Raw genomic sequence first — 27,302 nt, forward strand, 5'->3', positions numbered from 1 at the left:
AATTCTTTTTTTTAAAAATAATATTTATTAAATTTTGTTTGACAATAAATATATATAAAAACATATCAATTTCAGATATCATCATTTCATAAACATCCTTCGACTTCCTCACGCCTCTTGTTCCTACTCTCTAGACTCATAAGTTTTACCAGCAAATTATTAACTTAATTTTCCTCTGCAGGAATTCTATAGAATCACTCTGTGGATTTTTTCACACATCCCTCATCTAAGCCTAAATCACGTTTTCTCTAAAATAAATAGAAATGTAGATGCTCAGCAAATCGAGTCATTTGTGTAGATGTTTTTCTTCCCCATAGCAACATGTTCAGGGTCTAAATAGGAAATGAATTTTCTCCCTGGCATCTGGATAATCCATTGTCCTCAGCTGCTGCACAACTGAAACATTTGTTTTAGGTTAAAAACAACAAGACTGAGTAAAGAATAACGGATCTTGTAGGAGAGCAAATTTGTTGTGCCCTGGATTGGGGGCCCTTTCAACCTTGCTGACATATTTTCAAAGCTGAGAACATGAACAATTTATTTGGTCTGCCATGTGTTCTGGACATGTTTGATATTTTATACTGGTGGCTGGCAATATTATCCAGGAAAAAAATTGTGTAGCTGGCAGTCACCATGAGTGACTCTTCTGAAATTGATCAAGGAGATATTTCTGGGTTGTTCTCTCTCTATCTCTCTCTGGATCCTGGAATTTCAGCAAATAGCCAAATGCTCAGCCTTTCACTGAGATTGAACTTCAGGGCCTCCCATGTGTTTAATAAAATTCCTTGTGCTTGGCTAATATATTTTGCTCCCTTTTGGATTCAGGGACTGAGAGGGGATGGGAGAACTAAGCCCTTAATAAAGAAAGTTAAAAATTGTAGTACAGTAAGAAATGAAAAAACGGACATAGCTATATGTGCACAAATGTAACAACCATGTATTGGTGAAAAGAAGTTACAATAAAATAGGCAGCGTATTATCACAATTGCAAAATGTGCATTTCTGCAAGGCTTACAAAGAACCACATAGCACAAGAATCATATTAAAGAACGCTCTAAGCAACTGACAAGTATCATTACACTTGCAAAGAGTACGTTTCAGCAAGGCTTACAAAAAGCAAATTATTATTATCGTATTGAAGGGTGCTCTAAGCAGCTCACAATAGGCTTCCGGATAAGGTCATGGATTGCCAAATCTTCTTCGGATGATAACACCTCAAAAGGGTTTCAAGGCCCTGATTGCAGTTTTCCAAATGGATAATACCACTGCAAAGGTCCAAAATCATAGGCAGGAATAAATCCACAATAAAGCAAGTTAAAAATTGTGTCTCAGTGAGAAGTGACAAATGGCCACAACTATGCGTGTGCAACTGTCTGGTGCAGAATACTGAAGGACAGCAGGGATTAAAAACCATATGATGATTCTGTAGGACCGGGGTCCCGAAGCTGTGGTCCATCGACCTCCAGGGGTAGGCAAGCTTTATTCAAGTGGGTTTGCAGCTCTGCCCACATTAGGTACCCATATTGATTTTTTTCAATTGTGTTTTATTGCTGATTTTATTTCTTGTGTTTTACTGTGTTGCAAGTTGAGTTCTATGGAATGCGAGTTGTAATGCAATGCAATGCAGTATGAGGAATAAAAGAAGCAATAAAAATACAATTAAAAATCACACAGCATCTAGCACAGCAAGGTGTGATGGCTGCGACAGGCAGAAAAATCGTTAAGTGGTCTGCCAAGACCACCAAAAATTCTGAAGTGGTCTTGTGGGTGGGAGTTTGGGAACCATTGGTTTAGGGAAAGGGTGGAGACTCTGTTTGGGATCAAGGGCCACATTCCCATCTGGGAGCCAGTTCCCAACAGCAAAAGGCTCTCCCCTTATAAATTATGATGCTGAGATGAAGATAGCTGCTGTTGCTGGTGGTGATGATGGTGGAGGAACAGGAGTAGACTGTGCCTATAGTTCTGTAAAGAGGTATTGACTATTAAACCTGAAATATACTCGGAGTCGAGAGTGGATTTCATGTTCTTTATTCAGCTCATAATGGTGAGGAGGAATGGGAGTTCCCCCAGAATGTCTGCTTTATATACATTATTTACACAATGGGCCCCACGTGATTGGCTAATTCCAGGATTCTCCTGTAGGCCAATCAGGTTGCGGATTCACTTCCACCTGGAGCTGGATTGGGTGGCTCCTGTGGACCAATCAGACTGCTGCATTCTGAATCCTATTCAACTCAGTACATAACAAAACTACTCTGAGAATTGTAGCTTTGTAAAAGGAACAGGGGCTTCTTAACAACTCCCAGCACTCTTAACAAACTACAGCTCCCAGGATTTTGGGGGGAAGCCATGACTGTTTGTACTGGTCTAATGCTGCTTTAAATACATGGTGTGAATGTGGCCAGTGTTTGAGTGCTTCTCCTTGATTAGCTGAGAGTGCTTCTCCAAGTCTCCTTTGTTATTATGATTAATGAAAAGTGGTCCTGGAAATCTTCCTTATAGTCATTTGTAATAATACAAAATTTGTTTTATTCAATATAGCTTTCTTTGAAAATTTCAAAAGAAGCTCCTTCTCGACCCCCACCCCCAAATGCAGAATAAATTTCCAGCAGCGTACAATTTGGGATTGCTAAGATTGCTGGGTGAGGATAATGGGACTCATTTTCTTGGGGGAACTGTAACTTTGGGTTTCATGCAGTGTTAGCCCTACTCAGAAGAGACCCACTGAAATGAATAGACATGACTATCTTACGTCCATTGATTTAAATGGGTTTACTCTGAGTAGAATTTAGCAGGCCATGGCTCTTAGTCTTGGGACATTTTCCCTGCTCCTTTTAAAACTGTTGCAGGTGTTTTATTGTGTTTGGCAACTTTTTATCCTGCATTTTAAATCAATCTGTTGTCAATGGCAGACCACATTGGGACTTATAAATGTGCACAGGGTGGTACTTCAAGGCTACAGCCCTCTTGTTAATTTCTCTTTATGGTTCACAACACAGCAACTGGGCAGATGGAGGTTCCTCTGTGGGATTGGAGGAGAAGGAGGCCTTCCACGCCTCTTTCTGTGTTTGTCTGTAATCATGTCCTGTCCTGTCCATTGATCTGTTAAATTGGGATAGCAGAGCATCTTTTTTAAACCAAGTAAATGATATGTGTGTGGAGCACGGGATGGCATTTTCTGGAATGCAGAACCAGAGCTATCTGGAGTTATGCACATGAATCAAACTGGCAGAGGCTTGCTGGGAGCAAATGTGCTGTGGAAGTCACACAAGCATACACACAGTATTAGTTTCAGCTTAGTTTATTGGTCAACCAAGAAAGCTTGGCTCCTTCCTTCAGCTACAAGCATGGGAAAAACAATGCCAGGATACAAAATACAATATAAAGCAACAGTAAATCCAGAGACCGATCATTATCAGCCTGTCTGTTGAAGGCTTGAATCTCTATGAAAGATCCCTCTTGGAAGTTTCTGGGCCTGGACAACATATCACCATGAGATCACCCAGATTGGTTTCCATTGATTCCACTAAGTCAAAGAAGGGACTTGTGCCAAGGGTCAACACTGATGCAGCTTGCTTCAAAGGTGCTTTGGACATTATGAAGCATGCTTCATAATGCTCGCTGCAATGCACAAGCAGTATCATGACCTCCAAATGTTTGCCCCTTCCTTAGATTGCAATCCCCTTTCATCCTGCCTCTGGACCACCCGCTCCTGACCTTCAGGCCCCTTTCTATCACCTTTCATGCTAGTCCAAAGAACGGAGGAATGTTTCTTTCATCCGCTCCTCACTCTCATCTCTGATGCTTGGCATGCTGCCATGGCTATGTGTCGGGTGCAAGGAGCAGGGGCATTGCCAGGCACATAAAGTAGGGGAGGCATAGAGCACTCACACAAATTTGAATATATGAATTCAGGCTGCTTGGGGGGGGGGGAATGACAAATTCCAGCTACAGTGGTAGCTCTGGATACAAACAGGATCCGTTCCGGAGCCCCATTCGCATCCTGAAGTGAATGCAACCCGCGTCTGCGCGTGCACGGGTTGTGATTCACCTCTCCTGCACATGTGTGTGACATCATTTTGACCATCTGCACATGCGCAAGTGGTGAAACCCAGAAGTAACATGTTCCGTTACTTCGAGGTCGCCATGGAGCGCAACCCAGAAATGCTCAACCAGGATTTACTCCACCCCACCCACAATCTATTGGTAATAACTGTTGGTCATGTGCATATTAAAACTCAAACAAGTGCTTCTGGGAACTTTAAGATGGTGGGCGGTTAGTTTTTCACCAGCACTGTGCCAATGGCCCATCAGGTCCAGCATGCTGTTCTCACAGTGGCTGGATTCAAGCACAAGAGCTTGAATCCAACCCCCATGGCCATCCCTGAACAATGGCCGTATCCAGGAGCCAGGTGCGCCATGTGGTGGGGACCAAGGGGTCTTCAGCCTCCCCTAATTTTTCAAGGAGGGGGTTGGGTTCCTCACAAATCATGTGGCCCTGCCTGATGTCACGCAGGGAGGAGGCCAAGTGCTGGCATTGCGGCAGCGGCATACCTGCGTGTCCTGGCCCAGTGCTAGGTGGGGATGGCGACGTGTCACATGACATGTAACATGATGCATCATGTGATGTGCCCCTGCAATGTGAGGGGCAAGTCAGCACCCTTGCCAGGAGCCCTGGGAACTGTAAAATTCCCAGTGCTACTGCCATGTGTTAATAACAATGAGAAAGCCACAACACTTAGTGTTCCTTGGACACAGCGTGCCAGCAGAACAAAAGCGGCAAGAGAGGCATGCGTGGCTCTTTGGGAGGAGGCAGGTGAGTGGGTGAAAGTGAGGGCTGTTGGGACTTTCAAAGACAGGTTGCAGGAGGGATTGGATGACACCATGCTCTCAAGGAAATCTTAGGGGGAACACCAGTATCTAAAACAGCTTTGAATTGGCTTTCGGGTTGTCGGGGAGAATGAGCTACTTTCTGATTTCAGGGAGAATAATCTTGTGCTCCTCTCCCCTCAAGCCTGACTAGGGGAAGGTCACCCATCACTGAAGTTAAAGCCTTAGCAATGGAGGAGGGTAAGCAGGAGTGACAGGGTTTTAATGAAGAGCTGAAAACTGCCAAGGTCCACAGATGCAACAGCACAGACAGATCACCAGGGAATGGAATGAGCACTGTCAGAACCCAAAGCATGTTCTGCAGTGCTTTTTGCATGACGTTATTGCTCAACTCTTAAAAATGCAGGGGAACTTCAAGCCAAGGGGCCCAACACAGCTCTCTGGGCCTCTCTATCCAGCTGTTGGGCCTTCTTCTCTGGAGACTTCACTTCTCACCAGCCTTGTTCTAAGGAATGCCAGGAGGCAGTGAATTTAGTCCTGTCAACGCTGTTTCCATTCAGCTGCAGTTTAGTTTCTTTCCACTGAAACTTACATAACTCATTGTGCTACCTGCTATGGTTAAAACAAACACAAATTAATTACGTACTTAGTTACAATGCATTTCAATGGGGGAGGAAATGTCAAAAGGCAATTCGGAAAACAACGTAATTCTTTATGTGAAGTTTGTGGATTAAAATAACAACAATGGTGTATGATGCTAATATGTGCTTGCGTGATTTGCATTCTGGACATTGGACAAACATGCAAATTGCAGCAATTTCTGTTCCCATTTCCATTTCTGATGGAAATCTCTGACATCCCTACTTTGCTCTTTCCTCAAGTGCTTTTGCCTGGCTGGAATAGGCCTCCCCTCTTGCCTGGTTGGTGAGATTTGTGTGTAGAAAGCTCTGACTCCTGCATAGCTGAAATGTAGACTTTTGTGCAAAACTAAGAATCACATATGTCACCCCACCCACTTTATTCCTCTGTCCCCAGGCTCTACTGGCATGTGCCCCCCAGAAGTTTACACATAAAGGAATGTGGCCCTCAGGCTTGAACCCCCCCCCCCCATTTCAAAACAACTTTTGCTTTCTTCATTTGATGTCTCACCCATGTGAATATGTTTTGGGGCAGCTGGATTCCTATTTAATCATGAAAGGATCTCTAAAAATTTGTGTAACAGGGAAAATTTGCCCCAACTACAGCTTGGTCAGTTATTTGGGTAGGTGTGATGGATGGATGGATGGATGGATGGATGGGGGAAGGGAGTACAGTGGTACCTCAGGTTACATACTCTTCAGGTTACATACGCTTCAGGTTACAGACTCCGCTAACCCAGAAATAGTGCTTCAGGTTAAGAACTTTGCTTCAGGATGAGAACAGAAATTGTGCTCCGACGGTGCGGCAGCAGCAGGAGGCCCCATTAGCTAAAGTGGTGCTTCAGGTTATGAACAGTTTCAGGTTAAGAATGGACCTCCGGAACGAATTAAGTACTTAACCCGAGGTACCACTGTACATGGCATGTCTTGTATATGTTTGATTGGATAATTTTTCTTTAAATCAAGTCACTAAGCAAAATCATTTTGGTGTTGTTGTTTTTTAAAACACACACACACACACACACGAAACAAAACACCATGTGGGATTAGATTGGATTGTTTGCTAGAACATTAAACAGGCATTGTGCATGCTTCGCTGAAGATGTGCCTTGAGTGGCCATGAAACTCTGCCCAGCCTTTTTCGGACAGAGCCATAGGAAGGACACCCACGCCTCTTTGTGGCTTGGTCTTGGTCATGTTCCACTCGGCTGGGTAACCAGCATACTGCAGGGCGTGGCTGGCCTCACATGTGCCCAGGGGGGCGGGATAGTTCTTGCTTTTAATTGTAGAGGCCACAAAGACAGACGGGATTCTCAGCTTTCCACAAGGGCAGCTCAAGGTGCCAAGGATCTGTTCCCAACTATTGAGCCGTAATATCAGCCTCTTTTGTTATAAAGCAGCTTTCAGGTGGTCTCAAGGAGATCATTGCTTATCAATGCATTTGCAGATTCTTATCAGAGCAATACTTATTTACTTATTTTATTCACCAATTTTCTCTGCTGCCCAAAGGGGCACAGGATGACAAACAGCCAAAACCAAAGACATAATATTTGCAGCGTTTAAAACCATTTTAAAACCAACTAAAACATTTCAAAACAGTTTAAGGACAGATTGAAACATTTAAGACATTTAAAATAGTGAGCAATTGGGGGGGGGGGTTGCAGAATAATAAAATCATAGAATCACAGAATCTAGTCCGTAGGTCTAGTCCAACCCCCCTGAAATGAATGAAACTCAATTAAAGCATCTCCTCTGCTTAAAAATTTCAAATGAAGGAGAGTCTACAAGCTTTGGGGGGATGAGAAAAGCTCCTGCCTGAAACCCTGGAGTGATGTTGCCAGTCAGTGTTGACAGTACCAATCTAGATGGACCAATGATCTGACTCAGTATAAGACAGTTTCCTATGTTCCTTCAGTTCTGTGCCATATGTACCAGAACTATCAATTGATGAATTATCGAAAGTGTTTCAAGTACCTTGGCCTTCATGGTACATAGGAACTTCTGGATCAAACCGAAAGCCCCCAATCCTCTTTCCTGCGCCACCTGCCCACATGTTTCCAGGAAATCCACAAATCTGATGGTTTATCCATCTAGCTCATTACTGTCTACTTTGACAGGCAGCAGCTCTCCAGAATTTTAGGAAGAAGGTTTTTCTCATCACATACTAGGATGACAGGAATCGGGGAGAGGGCCCTTTCTATAATGACTCCATGCCTCTAGAATTCACTGGCAGTGGGGATCATTACAGGGCTTTAAGAGTGCCTTAAATACTCTTTTGCTTCACTCTGTTTTTCCATGAGTTTGGTTTTATGTTGTTGCTTTGCAGTATAGCTGATGGCTCCATATTGTATTTTGTACTGGGCTTTTTGTAGTCTTGGGACTGGGGGGAAATTTTAAAACTGCATGCCCTGTTCCATGTAATACCAAATATTTATACTGCAGTATATAAGAATACTAAATAACTGATTGGACAGAATATTTAGCAGCCCTTTCCAAATACTAAAACATACACAAAACCACTTTCCATTTGAAATCTTCCAATTCTATAAATATATGCAGTCTATTCCTTGACCTGAGCTTTTTTGTTCCTTCTTCACAAACTCTGTCTGTCAATCTCTTCCCTGGCCCGTTCTTTCTTCTTAAATAAAGCTGTTCTTTTGACAGTATTGAGTTGCTCTCATAATTTCCTTAAAAATCCATTCTCTTTGGCCTTTGGGTTTTTTTCCCAAGCTCTCATGTACATTATCCTGGAGATTGTTATAATATAGAAAACTTGAGTTTGATTCTTTGGTTTAAATGACCTTTTATATATCTCAGTAAAAAGAACAAAAGATCCAGTGGAACCTGATACGCAGAAATATCTTTCAGTAGGGTTACCACCATCCATCAGGAGTTTTAATTATTGCAGGAGTTTACTGTGTATTTTGAGATTGTGACTGCATTGTATTTTGCCTTGAGAGTTTTCTTGGGAGGGCATAAAATGCTGAAAAAGAATTTTGAATAAATAAATAAACCCGTCTCAGATACTGTCCTGGGCCATCCACTAGCAGACACTCCACGTGTCCCTATTTTACAGGGATGTCTCTGTTTTAGAGATGCTGTCCCGGTTTCTGATTTGATCCTAGAATGCCCCTCTTTTCTTTAGGACGTCCCTATTTTCACTGGAGAAATATTGGAGGGTATGGGGTTATCCAACCCCCAAACTGTCTGAAGGCAGCCCTGCATAGTGAAGTTTTTGTTGTTTGATGTTTTATCACTATTTATTTATTTATATTCTGTTGGGAGCCACCCAGAGTGGCTGGGGAAACTGAGCCAGATGGGTGGGATGATGATGATGATAATGTTTTTATATGTTGGAAACTACCTAGAGTGGCTGGGGCAACCCAGTAAGATGTGTGAGGAAAAACAGTAAAATCATCTTTATGGAATGGGATTTCCCTATTTTCACTGGAGAAATGTTGGAGGGTATGCACTAGTGCCATGATTTCTTTAAATAAATTGCATGTAGCATGGAACATTTCCCTTTTATCAGTCTCCAATCTCCCTCTATGTAGGGATCAGATGGGATTACCATGAGGAATTATAGAATATACATCAAGCCATCGTGTCCACGATGAAGACATTGTGTTGACTGGGTTTGATATATTGATGATAATTTCTGATTAAATCCCATAAGATTCTACATTCATGCCCTTTTCATGCCCTTTTCCCTCTGTTGCTCATTACTCTCTCTTCGTAAGTCACGTACACAGCAGTTGCTTCGCCAGGCAGGCTTCCTGGGCCATAAAGATAGTAGGCAAGTTTCTTTGATGTAGTTACAGGTAGGTAGCCGTGTTGGTCTGCCATAGTCAAAACAAAATAAAACAATTCCTTCCAGTAGCACCTTAAAGACCAACTAAGTTAGTTCTTGGTATGAGCTTTCGTGTGCATGCACACTTCTTCAGATACACTGAAACAGAAGTCACCAGACCCTTCTATATAGTGAGAAGGTGGGGAGGGGTATTACTCAGAAGGGTGGTGGGAATGGGTGATTGGCAGATATCTGTGATGAGCCTCTTGACGACTCTTGACGACTGCAATAGGTCTTACAGGAGAAAGCAAGGGGTGAAAAGGTAAAAAATGGCTTTGTCATGTATAATGAGATAAGAATCCAATGTCTTTGTTCAGACCAGGTCTCTCCATGGTTTTAAATTTGGTAATAAGTTGCAATTCAGCAGCTTCTCTTTCCAGTCTATTTCTGAAATTCCTTTGTAATAGAACAGCTACTTTGAGATCTTGTATAAAATGTCCTGGGAGATTGAAGTGTTCTCCTACTGGTTTCTCTGTCTTGTGATTCCTGATGTCCGATTTATGTCCGTTTATTCTTTGGCGTAAGGTTTGGCCTGTTTGTCCAATATAGAGAGCTGAAGGACACTGTTGGCATTTGATAGCATACACAATAGATAGATAGATAGATTCTTTATTGTCATTACACAAGTGCAACATTGCACAAGTGCAACGAAATTGGATGCCATCCCTTAAAAACAACAAAAGCAAAACAACAACAACAACCAAACAAACCACATTCCAGCCACACCCACACCCACACCCATCAAACTCCCAGGTCACACTATCGAGTTACAGCATTTAAGAAGGCCACAGCTCTTGGATAGAAACTATTTTTCAGTCTATTTGTCCTTGACTTGATGTTTCTGTATCTCCTGCCAGAAGGCAGTAGTACAAACAGACTGTGTCCCGGGTGAGATGCATCCTGCAGGATATTGTTTGCTTTCCTAAGACAACGGGAACCATGCAGTTCTTCCAAAGATGGGAGGGGATGACCAATAATCCTTTGGGCTGTGGTTATGACCTTCTGGAGCACCTTCCTCTTCCTAGCTGTACAGCTGGAGAACCAGGCACAAATACAGTATGTGAGAATGCTCTCTATGGAGCCTCGGTAGAAGGACACCAGCAGTCTCTCACTCAGATTGTTCTTCTTTAAAAGTCTGAGGAAATAAATTCTCTGCTGGGCCTTCTTCACCAGAGCAGTGGTATTTGCGCTCCAAGTCATGCCCTGATCGATAGTCACTCCCAAAAACCTGAATTCCGCCACCCTCTCCACCCGTTCCCCGTTGATATACAAGGGCTGAATGTCCGCCTTTTTTTCCCTGTAATCCACCACCAATTCCTTGGTCTTAGCCGTATTAAGAGCCAGATTGTTCTCTCCACACCAAGCACAAAGCCGCTCCACCTCGTCCCGATAGGCGGACTCATCCCCTCCTGAAATGAGCCCCACCACCGTAGTGTCATCAGCAAACTTGATGATTTTGTTGCTGGAATAAATGGCTGTACAATCAATGTTAGACGATGAGCAATTAAATAGTCCCGAGATGGTATGTGTGATGTTGTTGGGGCCAGTAATGGTGTTGTCCGGGTGGATGTGGCAGCAAAGTTGGCATCTGGGTTTATTGCAGGCTCTGGTGCCAGTGTCCGTGTTAAGTCTGGTTGTAGTATTATTGTGGTGACTTCTGTTATTGTGGTGACTTCTGTTTCAGTGTATCTGAAGAAGTGTGCATGCACACGAAAGCTCATACCAAGAACTAACTTAGTTGGTCTTTAAGGTGCTACTGGAAGGTTTTTTTTATTTTTTTTGATGTAGTTTCTTATATATAATCTTAAAATGTTAATCTTGGAGCCAGGAAACAGATCTCACATGAAGGTGGTAGTAATCTGGTCTTTCTGGCCATCCTTCTTATCATGTTTATTTCTCACCTCTGGGGTTGCCAGATGCACCCCTTTGTAGTTCTCAACTTATTTACCACCCCTTTGTAGTTCTCAAGTTATTTACTACCCCTTTGTAGTTCTCAATTTATTTACCCCAAAAATGTATGCATGCTAATTAGTGTTGTAGTGTAACTTTTTCCCCACGTGGGGTTTGATGAAATGATCAGAGGAAATATGATTGGTTCTTACGAGCACTGTGTAAAAGATTCTTTTGCTAATAAAATGGCCTGGTGAGGGGTGTGGTGGATGCACTTTCTCCAAGAGCCTTGCTGGTCAAAGCCTCATGTCTTGCTTTTAATCAGGCTCCAGTCCTTCCTTTACTTTGCGAACGCAACACCTCTAGTCAGCTTCTTTGAGTGATTGGCTCCTGGTTTTAGTGCTGTGGCAGGAGTGGAGAACATTTGACCTTCCAGGTGATACTAAACTACAACTCCCATCAGCCCTTGCAAGTATGGTCAGTGGTCATGAATGAATGAGAGCCAAAGGTTCTCCATACCTGTGTTCTAGGAAAAGAAGCATGTTTGGAATTCTCTTTTGGAATTCAATGACATTTTGTTCAGCCACTTTTAAAAATATTTTGTGGGAAGGGGTTGAAAAGACCTCATCAGCTAAAGAATGGAGCTTCCACACATATTTCATATGCAGGAGAAAGGAGATGGTTCTACATATACCACTACAACAGGCCAGAGCTATTTTCTTTTTATCCCCTACAGCTGCCTGCAAAGAGAGCAAGCGTCCCCTGGAAGTGTCCCAGCACTCGGAGGAAATGGGCCTCATCCTGGGCATTTGCGCCGGAGGACTGGTGGTGCTGATCATCCTCCTGGGGGCCATCATTGTCGTCATACGGAAAGGGTAAGGAAATGTTTTCCCCTTCTGCCTTCGCCATTGCTGCTTCTCTGGTTGCAAAGCTCAATTCACCTTGTTTGGAGCCCTGCAGCCTTGCTCTGGCGGATGGAGAGAAAAGTCATGGAGGAAGGAGAGGCAGGGAGAGCATCCACAGTAGCCAGCCAGAGTCTCAGGCCACTCACCTGTGCCCCTCCCTCCCTTATCCTAGTGAGCCGTTGTTCTAACCTAGAGGAATCTTCCTCCTTCCACTAGGCCCCGTAACCAGGGATCTTTGGGTGAGGGGGCACAAATCAACCAAGGGATCATGGCAGATCAGACAGGACAGACATGCAAGAAGCCTAATAGCATGTGTGGACAGTCACACCTCAGCCTAATTTCAAATGCCCCCTGCAAGCTATCAGTTCTGAAAAGGGCAATATGTCTTTCCCCAACAGTCCACCCACTGCCAGCATTCTGCACCCATCAGAAGTGGAGAGAAAAAAAGAGGTCCCCCACCCACCATAAGTCTTTTAGGGTGTCATGGGTCCTATGTTCATTTTGCTAGGCAGGACTCAGTCAGTAGAGCATGAGACTCTTGATCTCAAGATCGTGGGTTCAAGCCCCACATTGTGCAAAAGATTTCTGCATCGCAGGGGACTTGATGTCCCTTGTGGTTCCTTCCAATTCTGTGTTTTTAAACTGGTTTCAGCAGGGATTAAGGATGAATTTATCAGCATGGACTGCATGCAATAACCAAAAGACAAACCTTTAACATCCAGTGGCTAGAAGCTGGGCATTAATGTTTAACAACAACAACAACAACAGGCAACTATTTATATTAAACACATTTCAAATTGCTTTATATTTCGAAAATGTCTCAGCAGTGTACAGTCTAAAACAATCTATTTTATTTAAAGTTGTACATTGCCTGGTATATGATATGGCAGTATAGAAATACTGTTACGAATGAGCTGAAACAAAAACAGAAGCTGAAAACAATAAAGCAGCAGAATGGAACATAAAAGCATCTAAAAGTGAATAAAACAGAATACCAGAGGATTCAAAAACATGAAGCAGGATGCAGTCTGATGGGTCAGGGGAAACCTGTGGAAAAAGACAAGGTTTGAAGCAACTGATGGCAGAGGGGAGGGTATTCCACAGCATGGGTGTGGCAAGGCTCATCAGCCTTAATATTCTGTAGGGTGCAGAGGAGCAAGTAGAATTTCCCCTTGTCACACACCTGATATTTTTCACCTTCATTGTTATCATAATATTTTTATTTGTTATACATATTTTATTTTGGGGGGGGGGAAGAAATAATCAGGAAAGAAGAACACAAGCATACTCTTCCCATATATTCTACGCGATCTTAGAGGTCTGTAGAGGGACAGGTAATCTTTCAGGTAACCTGGTCCAGAGTGGTACATGGCGTATTATGTTAACAAGGCCGAGGTCTGAATCCCAACTTGCCTATTCAGAGGAATCTAAGCTGGGTTCAAGCAGCCCCAGATCACTACAAGTTGGGTTGAGGGTTCAGAGCTATCTGAGATTGTCAAGGAATGGGGCTTTGGGCAGTGAGGAGAGGCTGGTGTGAGGGAGTTGCTGAGAAACTGTGAAAAAGAGAGATCTATTGGGTGGCTGCATCCTTGTGGAAGAAGATGGCTTTCCCACCTGGCTTTTCATTCTCCCCACTGCCAGGCCTCAGCTCTTCCCTGTTCCTTCCTGGTCCCTGAAGGATCTGATCCTGTGTGACTGTGTTCCTTCCTGAGTGGCTTCCCTTGCATGCAGGGAAGCTGTTCTCTCTCTCTCTCTCTCTCTTTTTTAAAAAAATATTTTTTATTGGTTTTTGTCACATTTTTATACATTTTAACTTAACCATCTCAAACATTAAAACAACAAGGTTCTTTTGAACCTTCAGCCCCCTTTCCCTCCCTCCATGGGTTCCATATTCAAGACTGAATTTACTGCATCTTTTACTGTTATCCATCTGTTATATATCCATAATTATCATAGTTAATTCCACATTACATCCCAGCCAATGATTTTAATTGTTTACAGTGGTCTTTTAAATAAATTAAAAGTTTACTCCAGTCTTTTAAAAATACTTGATCTTCCTGGTTTCAGATCTTCCTCGTCAGTTTCGCCATCACTGCATACTCCATCAGTTTTGTCTGCCATTCTTCTTTTATTGGTACTTCTTCTTCCTTCCATCTTTGGGCTAGTAGCATTCTCGCTGCGTCGTTGCATACATTAAAAGTCTTTTATCCTCTTTTGGTATCTCTTCACCTATTATACCTAACAGAAAAGCTTCTGGTTTTTAAACAAATGTCTTTCTAAACATTTTCTTTAATTCATATATCGGGGAAGCTGTTCTCAAAGGAGCAGCGCCATGCAAGATCAGATTCTCCTGATTAACAGCTGTGAAGCATAAGGGTCAGATCCCACACAGTGTTCTTGCACCCCAAATGCACTTATAAAACTCTTTTTGAAAACTCTTAGCCCCATTCCTGAACTGGACAGGGTGGTTGGCTCCTTGTTTGGCATAGGGTGACTAGGCCACAGTGTGGGATCTCGTGGTGGAGGCTGGGCTACAAATGCCAGTCAATCAATCACTTTACCCAGAAGTTTAGAACTGTGTGCAGCAGAGAGAGAGACCTGTGTGAGCTTTTTTGCCTGGACCCAGCGGAGCGGTCCTCAGCATAGCTTCCAGTGGCAACACCAGGCCGCTGTCATTGCTACAACCCAGGTTGCTAATGGGCTGGACAGCTCCTCAGCACAGATCCCACAGAGTCCTCTGAGCTTCAGAGCTAAGGCTGGCAGGGGGCAAGGAAGCAGGTCAGCAATGCCTGCTTTGTGTTCCGTCTATATTTCATGAGTTCCCATTCTGCCTGGGTAGGCACGATCCCTCTGCCCTTTCAGGAACATTAAGTCCCCGACAAAGGAGTTGGTTTTCCCCCAAGCAGCCCACCGGGGAATGACAAGAGTCAGCAAGGCGCAACAGGTCAGGCCAGCAGGAATCGCAGAGGTTGGACGGAGTCACACGCTCATGAGTCTCTGGTGGATTGGCTGCATGCTATCGACCTCACGCATCTTTTGCCTTTGCACTGCATGCTGCTCACTGCCTGACAGTCCGTGGCTTGGAAGCGGATCGAATTGGGGGCCACCGTGAAACTTTCTGCCTTCAAAACAAAACTGGGCGTCTTCCAGGGAGAGAAATAAAATGTGTGTGTGTGTGGGGGGGGGGATGAGAATCTGGATTGGTGCCCTGAGCTAAAGATCACATGAATGCCCAGAGGCAGGATTTGTGATATTCTCACAACCCTCATCCTTCTGTATAAACATACATGCTGGCTTGAATTAACCCATAGCTGCTTCTTTATGTTACACTTTCCCCTTCCAGACTGGTGTTTTGTCGCAGGTATATTCGGCAGCATGTTATTGATGCAATAATAGTGCATTATTAGTGCAATAGTGGAATAGCGTTGGATCTATTCTGCCTTAGTTTTTTGTTTTGCTTTTTAAAAATACACATTTTTCAATAATAATAATAATAATAATAAAAATAAAAATAAATAAATAAATAAATAAAATTTTATTTGTATCCCGCCCTCCCAAACGGAGCTCAGAGCAGCTAACATCATATAAATAATACAATGTGCATAACAACAAGCAATCAATTGATTAAAATACATCCCAAAATTAAGTCAAATAAATTAAAGTTAAAGTTAAAACTGGACAAATGACAATCCTCAGTTTAAAATATTACACACATCTTACAGTTCTTTTTTTAATCACCTCATTTAGTTTTTCCCCCTGTGATGCTTCCCCAATGATACCACATTATTGCTGTCCAACAGCAACAGCCACAAAATAAATAAACCAGAACATTTGTGGTATAAGATATAACAGCATGTGCACTGAGTGGAAATGGAGCAGTGTGACTGCCCCAAAACCTTTGCAGGCACAAACAGTATTGAAAATGGGGTTGCATGTGACCACCCTGGTGAACACAAATAATAATGAATGCACCATAAAAAAGGATGTTTGAATGCAGCCTAAGCCCTATAGACACCATACATTTAAAGTCATGGCTTCCACCCAAGAATTCTGGGAACTCTAGTGTGCTAAGTAAGACCCATATTCCCTGCACAGAGCTACAATTCCCAAAGTTTCCAGTGAAGAGGGATTGATTGTTCAACCACTTTAGACTTTGTAGCTCTGGGAGGGGAATGGGGTCTCCTAACAACTCCCAGCATCCTTAATAAACTACACTTCCCAGGGTGCTTTGGGAGAAGCCATGATTGTTTTAAGTGGTATTCTAGTGCTTTCAATGTATGGTGTGAATGTAGCCTAGGTCTTTGGAATAGGAATGTCTTGAGAAAAATGGGGGAAACAAAGTTACGTGTTAGTAGTTGGTGCTGAAGGTGGCTTCTGACTAATGCTGCAGTCAGATTATGGTCTTACAGAAGGGCACAAATCCTGGATGCCATTTAATTTATCCTGGCAAAGAACAATCAAGTCCTGTTAATGTGCTGGGATGTTCTGCCAACTTGTTAAGCATTTCTTTGCGCCCATCTTTCAGATTCCAGAACCGTGCCGCTATTTGACTGTAACATAAATGGCTCTGCAAATGATGACATGCCAAGCAGTGTTGAGCTTAAAGAATTCAGTGTCTGAAGTGGATTTGTTTAACCTTGTGCGACAGGGAGGGGGAAGAGGAGGGAGGTCTGTCTTCTTTCACCTGGGCTCTGTGCCGTGCCAGCTCACGCAGCGTCTTGGCAGACATGAAATACCAGCTCCGTAGGGGTCCTCATATCAATTGAGGGGCCCTCATATCAACCGAGGAGAGCTTCAGTTCATTTTAGGATTTCTTTTTAATATTACTTATGTAAGGCTATGCACACATTAGCGGCTTAAAGTTTCCCTGCCACTGCTATTCAAGTTGCATTTGCACATTGCAGTACATGCCAGAGAGTGAGTCTTCATCCAATGTGAGTCATGTCTCTCTCTCTCTCCCCCCCCCACATAAATTTTTATTATTTTCTCAACACAGTTTCATACCATACATCAAATCACATCTATACTTCTAGCTCTGCCGAGCTTATGACTTCCCTCCTTCCCTTCAACAGGTATCCCTTGTTTCTTTAAATCATGTATTTTAAATACTAAATCTCTTATTTATTACATTGTAGGAGTTATTTCAGTCCTGCCAGTGTTTTTAAAGTTTTACAATTATCCTTTAAATACACCATAAATTTACTCCAACTTTCTATGAATCTCTGGTTGTCCTGGTCCTGAATCTTGCCGGTCAGCTTGGCTAATTCCGCATAGTTCATCATTTTCACCTGCCACTTCCAATGTGCATCATGTCTTGGGTCTCCCTGCACCTGTTACTCCCCACACGAATACCATTCGTAAAGTTGTTGTTTGTGTGTATACACAATGGCTGTCTCAAATGTACATAGGTAAAGGTAAAGGGACCCCTGACCATTTGGTCCAGTCGTGACCGACTCTGGGGTTGCGGCGCTCATCTCGCTTTATTGGCCGAGGGAGCCGGCATACAGCTTCCGGGTCATGTGGCCAGTATGACTAAGCCACTTCTGGCGAACCAGAGCAACACACGGAAACGCCGTTTACCTTCCCGCCAGAGAATTTATCTACTTGCACTTTGATGTGCTTTCAAACTGCTAGGATGGCAGGAGCAGGGACCGAGCAACGGGAGCTCACCCCATCGTGGGGATTTGAACCACTGACCTTCTGATCAGCAAGTCCTAGGCTCTGTGGTTTAACCCACAGCGCCACCCGCGTCCCCTTGTACACCCGCATCTCAAATGTACATACCTCAGCTCAATGGCGAAGTGAATGTGCCTTACGTTTTCAATTCAGGTAGATGCTGGCTTGAGGGTGGGGGAAAACTTATTAAATGGCAGTCTTTCTTAAAAAAAGCAAACAAACTACAGGATATGGATTGCGTGCTGAGGTCCCACAAAACCCCTACCCCAATAACTCAGACATCACACATAATTTTTGTTTGGTTTTTGGCATAATTTTGGCCACAACTTTATTTATATACAAATTGAGAGTGGTTGCTTAGGCATTGGTATGACTACCTGTCCCCCCCCCGCCTTGGGGGACAGCACTGACTCCTTAGCCAGTCCCGGAGGAATCATGGTCAGAGTCAGATGGAGCTGCGTAACAGACTCTCACTGCTCCGCGCATGTTCCTTGAAGCTTACGCGGCCCGCACCCTGCTGTCAGGGTTTGGACGAAGGGGATGGTAAGCTTCAGAATTCCTTTAACGGAATACCCGTCAGCAGCAGCTTTGGAGGGGCAGGCACAGCCAATCCATACCCCTCCACCAACCAATTTTTTACCAATGCCTAACCGCCAACCTTACAAGTTGTGACGATTTGCTAAGCAGTAGGCAAAACCCAAAGGCACGCACTAATCAGCCAGTTGGGCAAATTCCTACTGGGCCCTCGCACCAATGCGAGCGACCCCATGACAGGCAGAGCAAGGTCAAAGCGCAAGCCCAAATCAAGGGAGGGCGGGCGGGAGATCCGATGTCCACAGCAAAAGAGAAAGAGAAAGCTGTGGACCCTGCTTATATATGGGGACTAAACCCACCCCTAAATTGGCAACATCATTTTTGCCCCAGTAACAACTTCAACCAATCTGCTCCAGCCCATTGCCCTTAATGGGCTGTTCACTACTGGGTTTTTGTTTGGCCCCATCCGCAACACGTGCTCTCACTTTTATGAGAACACGCTTTGCGTGCTGAGGTCCCACAAAACCCCTACCCCAATAACTCAGACATCACACATAATTTTTGTTTGGTTTTTGGCATAATTTTGGCCACAACTTTATTTATATACAAATTGAGAGTGGTTGCTTAGGCATTGGTATGACTACCTGTCCCCCCCCCGCCTTGGGGGACAGCACTGACTCCTTAGCCAGTCCCGGAGGAATCATGGTCAGAGTCAGATGGAGCTGCGTAACAGACTCTCACTGCTTCGCGCATGTTCCTTGAAGCTTACGCGGCCCGCACCCTGCCGTCAGGGTTTGGACGAAGGGGATGGTAAGCTTCAGAATTCCTTTAACGGAATACCCGTCAGCAGCAGCTTTGGAGGGGCAGGCACAGCCAATCCATACCCCTCCACCAACCAATTTTTTACCAATGCCTAACCGCCATTCGAGCTCTTACGCTCGCCGCCAACCACTCACATATTAAACCACACCCTCAGCCTGGACACTAGAGCATCCAACCACACATCATTCCCCACTGGCGAGAGATGAACCCCATCATCCCTATAAAACTCAATCGCCTTGAATGAAATCAGAGGGTGAGGGATTACAGCCCCGCCCAGATTCACCACCAGCTTGCCTGCTGCGGAATTAATCCGCTTCCTTACGCGTTCGGTGGCAACCGGGCAAGGACTACCTCGCCAAATGCGACGTTGCAGTAGCTGTGACCAAATTAGCTTAGTTGACGGCACCAGTGCCGCCAACTCTCCAAGGTCCTGTAATATGGTAACACGCAGCACATAGCAAGAAGAAGAAACCATATCATTCTCCCCGAGCTGCACCACGATCGCTGAAGGAGGGCCATATTGGAGGACACGCCTTCGCATGAGGGGTAAAAATTCCCTCCACAGCATCCCCCTTCTGGAGATCCAGGACACCTGTACGTGGCGCGGGAACCCCAGGCCGTCACCCAGTCCAGACTGGCGAGCTCTGTCCGCAGCCCAGTGCACAATACTGTGCCCTACTATCCATATACGGATAGCAGCCCGACCTAGGGTAAAACACAAACATGTCAGTACAAAGGCATTACTTCCGCACATATGCTTTGAACGCATCCGATCGCCACCGACCCAGATCCTTTATCCTCTTAACTGACAAGCCCCAGTGTGCGGCAGTTGTAGCCGCTCCAATCCTAAATGAGTGAGGGGCAAACTCAGCAGCCGGAAGGCCGCAAGCCTCTACTGCTTTCCGCAATACTCCAGTAAACTGGTGTCTCACCAGCGGGCGGCCATTTTCGTGCTGGAACAAGGGCCCTTCGCCGCCAGGATGCAAGGCTAAATACTTCTTAAGGTCCTTCACCGGGCAAGGGCCACTTTGACCAGTTGCAGGGAGCGTAATAACAGCACCCCTGCCTAGTTGGTCCGTCTTTGAATTCCTGACATTAACCTGCAAGTCACGTGAAGACACACTAACGTCCTGCATCAGCAAGCCCCTAGAACCTCCATCCCGCTTGGGCTCTAGGACCACTTCTCCAATTCTCAGGGCCCCAAAGAAAGTTAATGAAAAGGCTGCTGAGAATAGCCGAGCTTCAAATTTCGACCAACAGATGCTCCTAAGCTTGGACCTCATCTGCGTCAGCAATTCAAATGTAATGGGTCGTCTGAAGATGGGCCTGGAAGGAGTGAGACGCCCCCAACCCTCTAGGGCCTTACGCACTATGAACCTCTTACACGGATCCTTGTTAAAATATGCCTTACTAAAAAAGGAAATTGCTGCAGAGTGCAGGCGTAAGGTCCTAGCCGCCCGGCGCATCTGAAATAGGTGTGCCAGATACCGGAGCACCTGAGAGGTGGAATGGGGGGCGGCAACCTCCCCTACAGGCTGCCCATTAAATAACAAAAAGTCCGCCCAGGCCTTTTTATAGGACCTCAAGGTAGAAGGTGCAACAGATGCAGCTACTCCCTGTAAGACTAAGTTCTGCCAAGGTTCCAGAGATGATCCGGGAAAATTTCCGGACGGTCTCGAGCCTCTGGCACCAAGGACCTGAAACGCTCCATCTGAAAACGGGACAGAGCATCAGCAATTTCGTTAGAAATTCCCGGAACAAAACGGGCAGAAAAAACAATATTAAAACGCAAACAATGCAAAACAAAAGCCCGAAGAAGGGCAGATACCCGAGGGGATCGTGAAGACTGCTTGGCTAGTACATTCACCACCGCTTGGTTATCAGTCCAAAAACAAACACGGTGATCCCTGAAACGCGCGACCCACAAGTGCACTGCCACTACAATGGGAAAAAACTCGAGAAAGGTTAGGTCCCGAGTTATAGCCTGCCCCCGCCAAGCAGGAGGCCAGCGCTCCGCGCACCACCTGCCATCCCAGTACAAGCCGAACCCCAACGACCCCGCAGCATCGGAATGCACCTGGAAGTCGTTGTGGAGGTTCAAGGTGTCCTGCCACAAGGACACTCCATTGAACTCCTCCAGAAATTCCAGCCAGATAGCAAGGTCAGCCCGTACCTGAGAATGAAGGCGGACCCTGTGATGCGGGGCCCGCAAGCCCGAGGTAAGTCTGGCCAAGCGGGAACAAAATGCACGCCCAGGAGATACCACTCTACAAGCGAAATTCAGATGGCCCAGTAATGACTGAAGCTGCCGCAGGGAAACCTTCTCTAAAGGAAGCATGTCCTCAATAACCTTTCTCAAGGTGGTTATTTTTTCAGGCGGCAAGCTAGAGGTTTGAGCCACGGTATCTAACAAGATACCCAGGTAAGTCAGCTGCGTAGAAGGACCCTCGGTCTTTCCCGCCGCCAACGGGACGCCCAGATCTTCCGTTAAGGAAGCGAAGGCCCGCAATAAGAATACGCAATCCCCTGTATCGCCCGCCGAGGCTACCAAAAAATCATCGAGATAATGCGTGACACCGCTTAAACCAGTTTTTACACGCAAGGCCCATTCCAAAAATGAACTAAAACTCTCAAACGCCGCACAGGCAACTGAGCAGCCCATGGGCATAGCCTTATCGAAGTAAAAACTTCCTTCAAACTGAAATCCCAGCAACCAGAAATCGTCAGGGTGAATAGGAAGCAGCCGAAATGCTGATTCGATGTCGCATTTTGCCAGTAAGGCGCCCGCTCCAAATTTTCGAATCATCTTGATTGCATGATCAAGAGAAGCGTACCGCACCGAACAAAGCTCCGGGGGAATCACATCGTTCACGGATGTTCCCCTAGGATGTGAGAGATTATGGATCAGGCGAAATTCCCCCGGAGCTTTTTTGGGAACTATGCCCAATGGTGAAATATGCAATTTGGGAAAAGGAGGGACCGCAAACGGACCGGCCATGCGACCTAAGGCTAATTCCTTAGCGATTTTCTTACGCGCTACCTCTGGCATGTCCCTAACCGATTTCTGGTTTGCTGGGTTTCTGGCGACCGGGGCAGAAACCACAGGGATTCTAAAACCTAAAGAGAAACCTTCACGCAAATAGGACGCCGCCTCGGCGTCAGGGTACGATTCCAGCAAAGAAAGCAGCGGCTGTAGCTTTACCGGGGTGTAAGCTAAAGAGGAGATCACGCTACTTTCCAGCTCCCGCGGCAGTGGCTTGTGCCGCGGGCTTTGGGGGCTGCTGAGAGCCCCCCCCTTCCGAAAGGGGCGGCGGCCTGACTGGCACGTGGACCCAGAATGGCTCCCTGAACACTTATCGCACGCATGTGAGTATTTACAGGATTGCCGTGTACAGGCGCCCTTATTGAAATCCCAGCAGAAGGGTTTTCGCCCTAACTTCGCAGGGGCAAACTTAAACTTCTGGGTATCCGGGGCCTTCTTATCTATACGGGGGGCCACATAAGTGGTCCATACGTCCAAGTCCTTCCGATCCCAGCGGGCCGTAGGGATCTTTGCCGCCCTGCGCCTAAAATTCTGGTCATAAGCTAGGGCAGCAGTTTCTCCCGCCATTGTGAAGGCAGAACGGACTATGGATAGATACACCCAAAGATGTAAGGATCTCCTGGGATAAGCAGAGGCCACAACTCCAGCAAAAACCTGGAAACTATCCAACCAACGTTCGAAGGTCCTATCGGCCTTAGCTATGAGCGTCCGCTTCTTTGTAGCTGGCAGGCCCTTATCCAAAGGCTCCTGACCTTCCAACGGGGGGGCTAGGCTAAAAATATCAACATAGCGGCCGTCCAAAATCCTTGAGCGCAACTTGGCGGACAGGTGCGCCCCAGGAATGATGTCCCTGGCCGAGTTGGTGGAGACCTTTACGTCCGGCACCAGGGCCCCATCAAGGCAGTCTAGCACTGCACCGTACCTGGCCCTATGAGAATTCGCCCTCCGTTCCCAAACCCACTTTGGGAGCCCTGAGGTTTCCCCAAAACCCCAGTATAACTTAAGGGGCGCTTCCTCGTCACTACTAGATGTCTGGGATGACGCACCTGATGAAGAGGACGAGGTGTCTCTACGCCTCTTCTTGGCACGCCTCCTCGAACTTTTCTTACGGCGGCGGTGACCACCTGAAGACGACTTCGGAGGAATAGGAAGGCTATCCTCGACCGATGACTCCGATGCGTCGCCCGGCTGCGGAATGGCTGGAAGTGACTGAAAAGACCCAACCTGTGAATTATCAGGATTCATACTGCCCGCTACTGCGGGTTGTGCAGGTATACCCCTCACCAGAAGGCCCCGAGCCGGAGCCTTCCTCCCTGCCCCCGCCCGGGCTGAGACCCGACCCCGTGGCACGGCCACCTGTGACACAGGCGGCTCAGAGGACTGCGCCCGTGGTGTGCCAGGCAAATAACCACTGGCTGGCAGTGGTTCTTCCTCTTCTTCGCTGGATGAGGACGGAGGAAGCGAAGCATCCACGGGGGGAACCAGCGTAGCAGAAGAAGTAGACGGGGTTGAGCGGCGCTGCATCAGGCCACCCAGCTCCGCCTCCATCCTTGCCAGAGCCACCGGGTCACCAGCCAAACTGGAGACCATGGATCGAATGCGTTGTAACGACTGGCCAGGTTGAGGCGAACGCAAGGCCTGCGATGGTCCTTTTATGGGCCGCTTGGGAGTGAGGGCGGGAGCCGACTTCCTTGTCGCCTTCTTCGGGGCCATACCTGCTGCGGGCTCAGACTAAATCCAAGTAAGGGAGAAACCCAAGAGGTAAGTCAAGGATGAGTAAAAATTAAAATAATAAAATAATAATAATAATAATAATAATAATATTACGATACTAACAAAATTAATAAAACAAAAGAAAATTAATGGGTAAGAAGACAAACAACCAGCAGGCCGGGGAGCCAAAGCCGCCCAACGTATTCAGGTACTCAGGCAGTGGCGTAATCAATAGAATTACACAGGCAAACCTGAACAGCAAAATCTGAGGTTCCCTGCAATACCGGATTGGCCACTAGAGGCCGCTGCAGAAAGAAATAGTCACTGCAGAGCAGGCCCCGCAGTTACCAAGGCTGGCCAGCAGAGGCCGCTGGCGCTGTGAAAGTTAGGAGGCAAGATGGCGCTCCCGCCAAAACTGCCCCAAAATGGAGGCTCCCCTCGAACGCAGCAAGGCCAGGCCAACACTCAGGCCCTATGCTGGAAGGAGCCCCCCCAGCGCCCAAAAGGAGTCCCAGCGGCGCAGGCCAACGCCCCGCGGCCCGCACAAGCTCCCCCCGGCACCCTTAGGGGCCCAAAATGGACGTATGACCAACGGGGGGGGCGAGAGGGGCCGCTCCCCCGCCTACAGGCCCCACAGACCCCAAGCGAGGAGGCGGACAATTCCCGCGCCCCGGGGCAGTCTGCGGCTCGGCGCGGCAGCCGGATCCGCCGAGCGCGGCCGAAAGCGCTCCCTGTAGGCCGCGGACCAACGCCGCGGCAGCAGCGAGCCCGGGAACCCCCGAGCCTAACAATGAAGCGGCCTAGGCCGCGCCGCCCCAGCCGCGCCCGAGCAGGCCGCTAGCCACCCCCGCGCCGCAGGCAAGGGCCGACGGCGCCGCGCGGCAGGCCCGGCCGGGCCCAAACCAGCCGCGGCCGAGCCAAGCGCTCCTCCCCACCCCCACCGGGAAAAACGTGAGTAAGATTCTCCCAGTCAGGCCGCGGGCAGGCCGAAGCCACCCGAAAATTGAGTCCGGGGGGGCGGCGGACTGGCCGCGAAGCCGCTGGATGGGGGGGCCCTTGCCGCCGCCAAGCCTGAGACGGCCTAGCAGCCGTAGAACGCGGAGGGGGGGCGGGGGGGCAGAAGAGGCTAACAGGCCCGGTTGGGCCTAACGCGGTCCCAGCCAGAACCCAGAACCTTCCCAGCCCGGACCACAACCCGGCCGAGGGCGGGCCGTAGCCAGCCGGGCAGGGAAATCGCCCCCCCTCAATAAAACAGGGGAAAATTAAAGAAGGGGAATTAAATAAATAAAACGAAATTAAGGAACGACTTAACCAAGGTAGGCTGGGGATAGAGATAAGAAAGGAAGGAAAGGCAGATCAAAGATCAATACGACCAGGTTTCTCTCGCTGTTTTACTCCGGCAGAAGATCCGATGTCCACAGCAAAAGAGAAAGAGAAAGCTGTGGACCCTGCTTATATATGGGGACTAAACCCACCCCTAAATTGGCAACATCATTTTTGCCCCAGTAACAACTTCAACCAATCTGCTCCAGCCCATTGCCCTTAATGGGCTGTTCACTACTGGGTTTTTGTTTGGCCCCATCCGCAACACGTGCTCTCACTTTTATGAGAACACGCTTTGTGACTAACGTCCCGTGCACATGGATTCAAACAAAAGCAGTGGGTATGCACTGGGGCCAGAGTAAATGGTAGTGTGTACACAGCTGAATACAGTGTTCTCCAACTTTGGTTTCCCAAATGCTCTTGTTCTACAGCTCCCACCATCCCTCACCTTTGGCAAAGCTGGCTGAGGGTGATGGGAGTTGTCGTCCAGCAACTCCTGAGGAACCAAGGTTGAAAGACACAGATCAAATACAACACAATTAGGGACAAGCTAGGTATCAGTGCTCAGTGCCTTTAGGCAGCTACTGGGACCACAATTACTTGGCAGAGCTTACTGGTGCTGGTACCTGCCCAGTCATAGGTCTATGGCAGCAGAGGTGGGCAGTCACTTAAATTTCCCACAGTGCCCATGAACAGCACTCAGCAGACATTATGGATGATGGCTGGAAATGAAGAGAGTCGGCCAATGCTGCCATTGTTGGGTGAACCTATTGTCAGGATCCACCAATGGAGGAGGGAACCTAACAGAGGGCTGACCTTCCCCATGCCAGTCATAATTTGGGATGCAGCATATCACTCTTGGTCTTTCATTCTGCATGCAACTCCCCCCCCCCAAAAAAACAACAAAAAAAACCCAACAACAATTGAAAAGACTTATGTGGATAATAATAGAAAGAGCGGCAGGATCTGTGGATCCAAGGGATTCCTACCTCAGCTTTTTGGTGAAACCCATTGAGCAGTATAAAACTCACAGATTCAGGCAGTCAGAACAGACTGCAGTGTTATAAGCCCTGCATTACAGGGCTCCCTTTTTATTTATTTATTGTTACATTGCTAGGGTTTCCCCCGACTACTACAGAGATAGGGGGCAAGGGGTCTTCACTGCTGCCTCCACTTCCTAGCAAATCACCCCATCATGCTGCATAATTTAAGAAGCTAGCTACCAGTTCATTGTGTTATCTGTGCTGTTTTTAATAGTTGCTTTCATTTTGGAAACCATATTTGCTAGCAAGCTTGTGGCTTATATTGAGTTATTTGAGTTGGAACGTTTTTCCATCTAGCTCAGCCCAGGGACAGTCAACTGGGCGACCTCCAAATGTTGGTGGACTAAAGTTCCCATCAGCCCTGCCACCATGGCCAATGGTCAGGGATAATGGGAGTTGAAGCCCAACCATTTATGGAGCCTACCACTTTGGGTGCTCATGGTCTACACTGACTAGCAGCAGGTTTCAGACAGGGAACAGTCACAACCCTACTTGGAGATAGTGGGAATTGAACTTGTGACCTTCTGTATTCAAAGGAGATGTTCTACCACTGAGCTATGGCCACGTGGGTTGCTGAGGAGGAATAAGATTACAAAGTCTTGTGTCTTGTGAAGAGGAGAACTCTGACTGTGTGTTCTGGAGAAATTGGAAATGGTTTATTTCTTCAATTATCAGCTTCATAAAGGATTAAAATGCAGGTGGTTGGTGGGAGGGAATCAAGCCTTTAAAAAGACTCCTGGGAGATTCTTAGATTGGGTAGATTTCCTCAAAATATTAAAGACACTCCTGTAGAGCCCTTATTCACATTCCTCAGTCTGCACAGAGCAGATCAGCTGTCAGTGTTACTTTGTCTGTTACAGCCTTTCCTCAACAGGTTAAGAATCCATTCAGACATCCATCTCTTCGCTTGAATCAAGGTGTTTGGCTGATCCCATTTTAAATGTCGCAGTTGATTAAATCATTTCAGTTGGAGTTCCTTTCAAATCCATGGTCAGCTGCTCCTTGGATTCAGAGTGTAAATAAACAACAGATGGC

The 27,302-nt window shown here is 46.5% G+C and overlaps 1 protein-coding gene across 10 annotated transcripts in view; it reads left to right on the forward strand.

Annotated features, from left to right (window-relative positions):
* PTPRU (protein tyrosine phosphatase receptor type U) overlaps nt 1–27,302 on the forward strand; it is a 389,916-nt gene that overhangs the window by 276,566 nt on the left and 86,048 nt on the right. For all 10 annotated transcript variants that reach the window (XM_081868648.1, XM_081868652.1, XM_081868653.1 and 7 more), the window contains exon 14: nt 11,945–12,083. In XM_081868648.1, the coding sequence (XP_081724774.1) occupies nt 11,945–12,083 (139 nt within the window). The remainder of the gene's footprint in view (nt 1–11,944; nt 12,084–27,302) is intronic.

Source organism: Podarcis erhardii (genome assembly GCF_964252035.2).
Source record: "Podarcis erhardii genome assembly, chromosome: 7".
Classification (NCBI taxonomy): domain Eukaryota; kingdom Metazoa; phylum Chordata; class Lepidosauria; order Squamata; family Lacertidae; genus Podarcis; species Podarcis erhardii.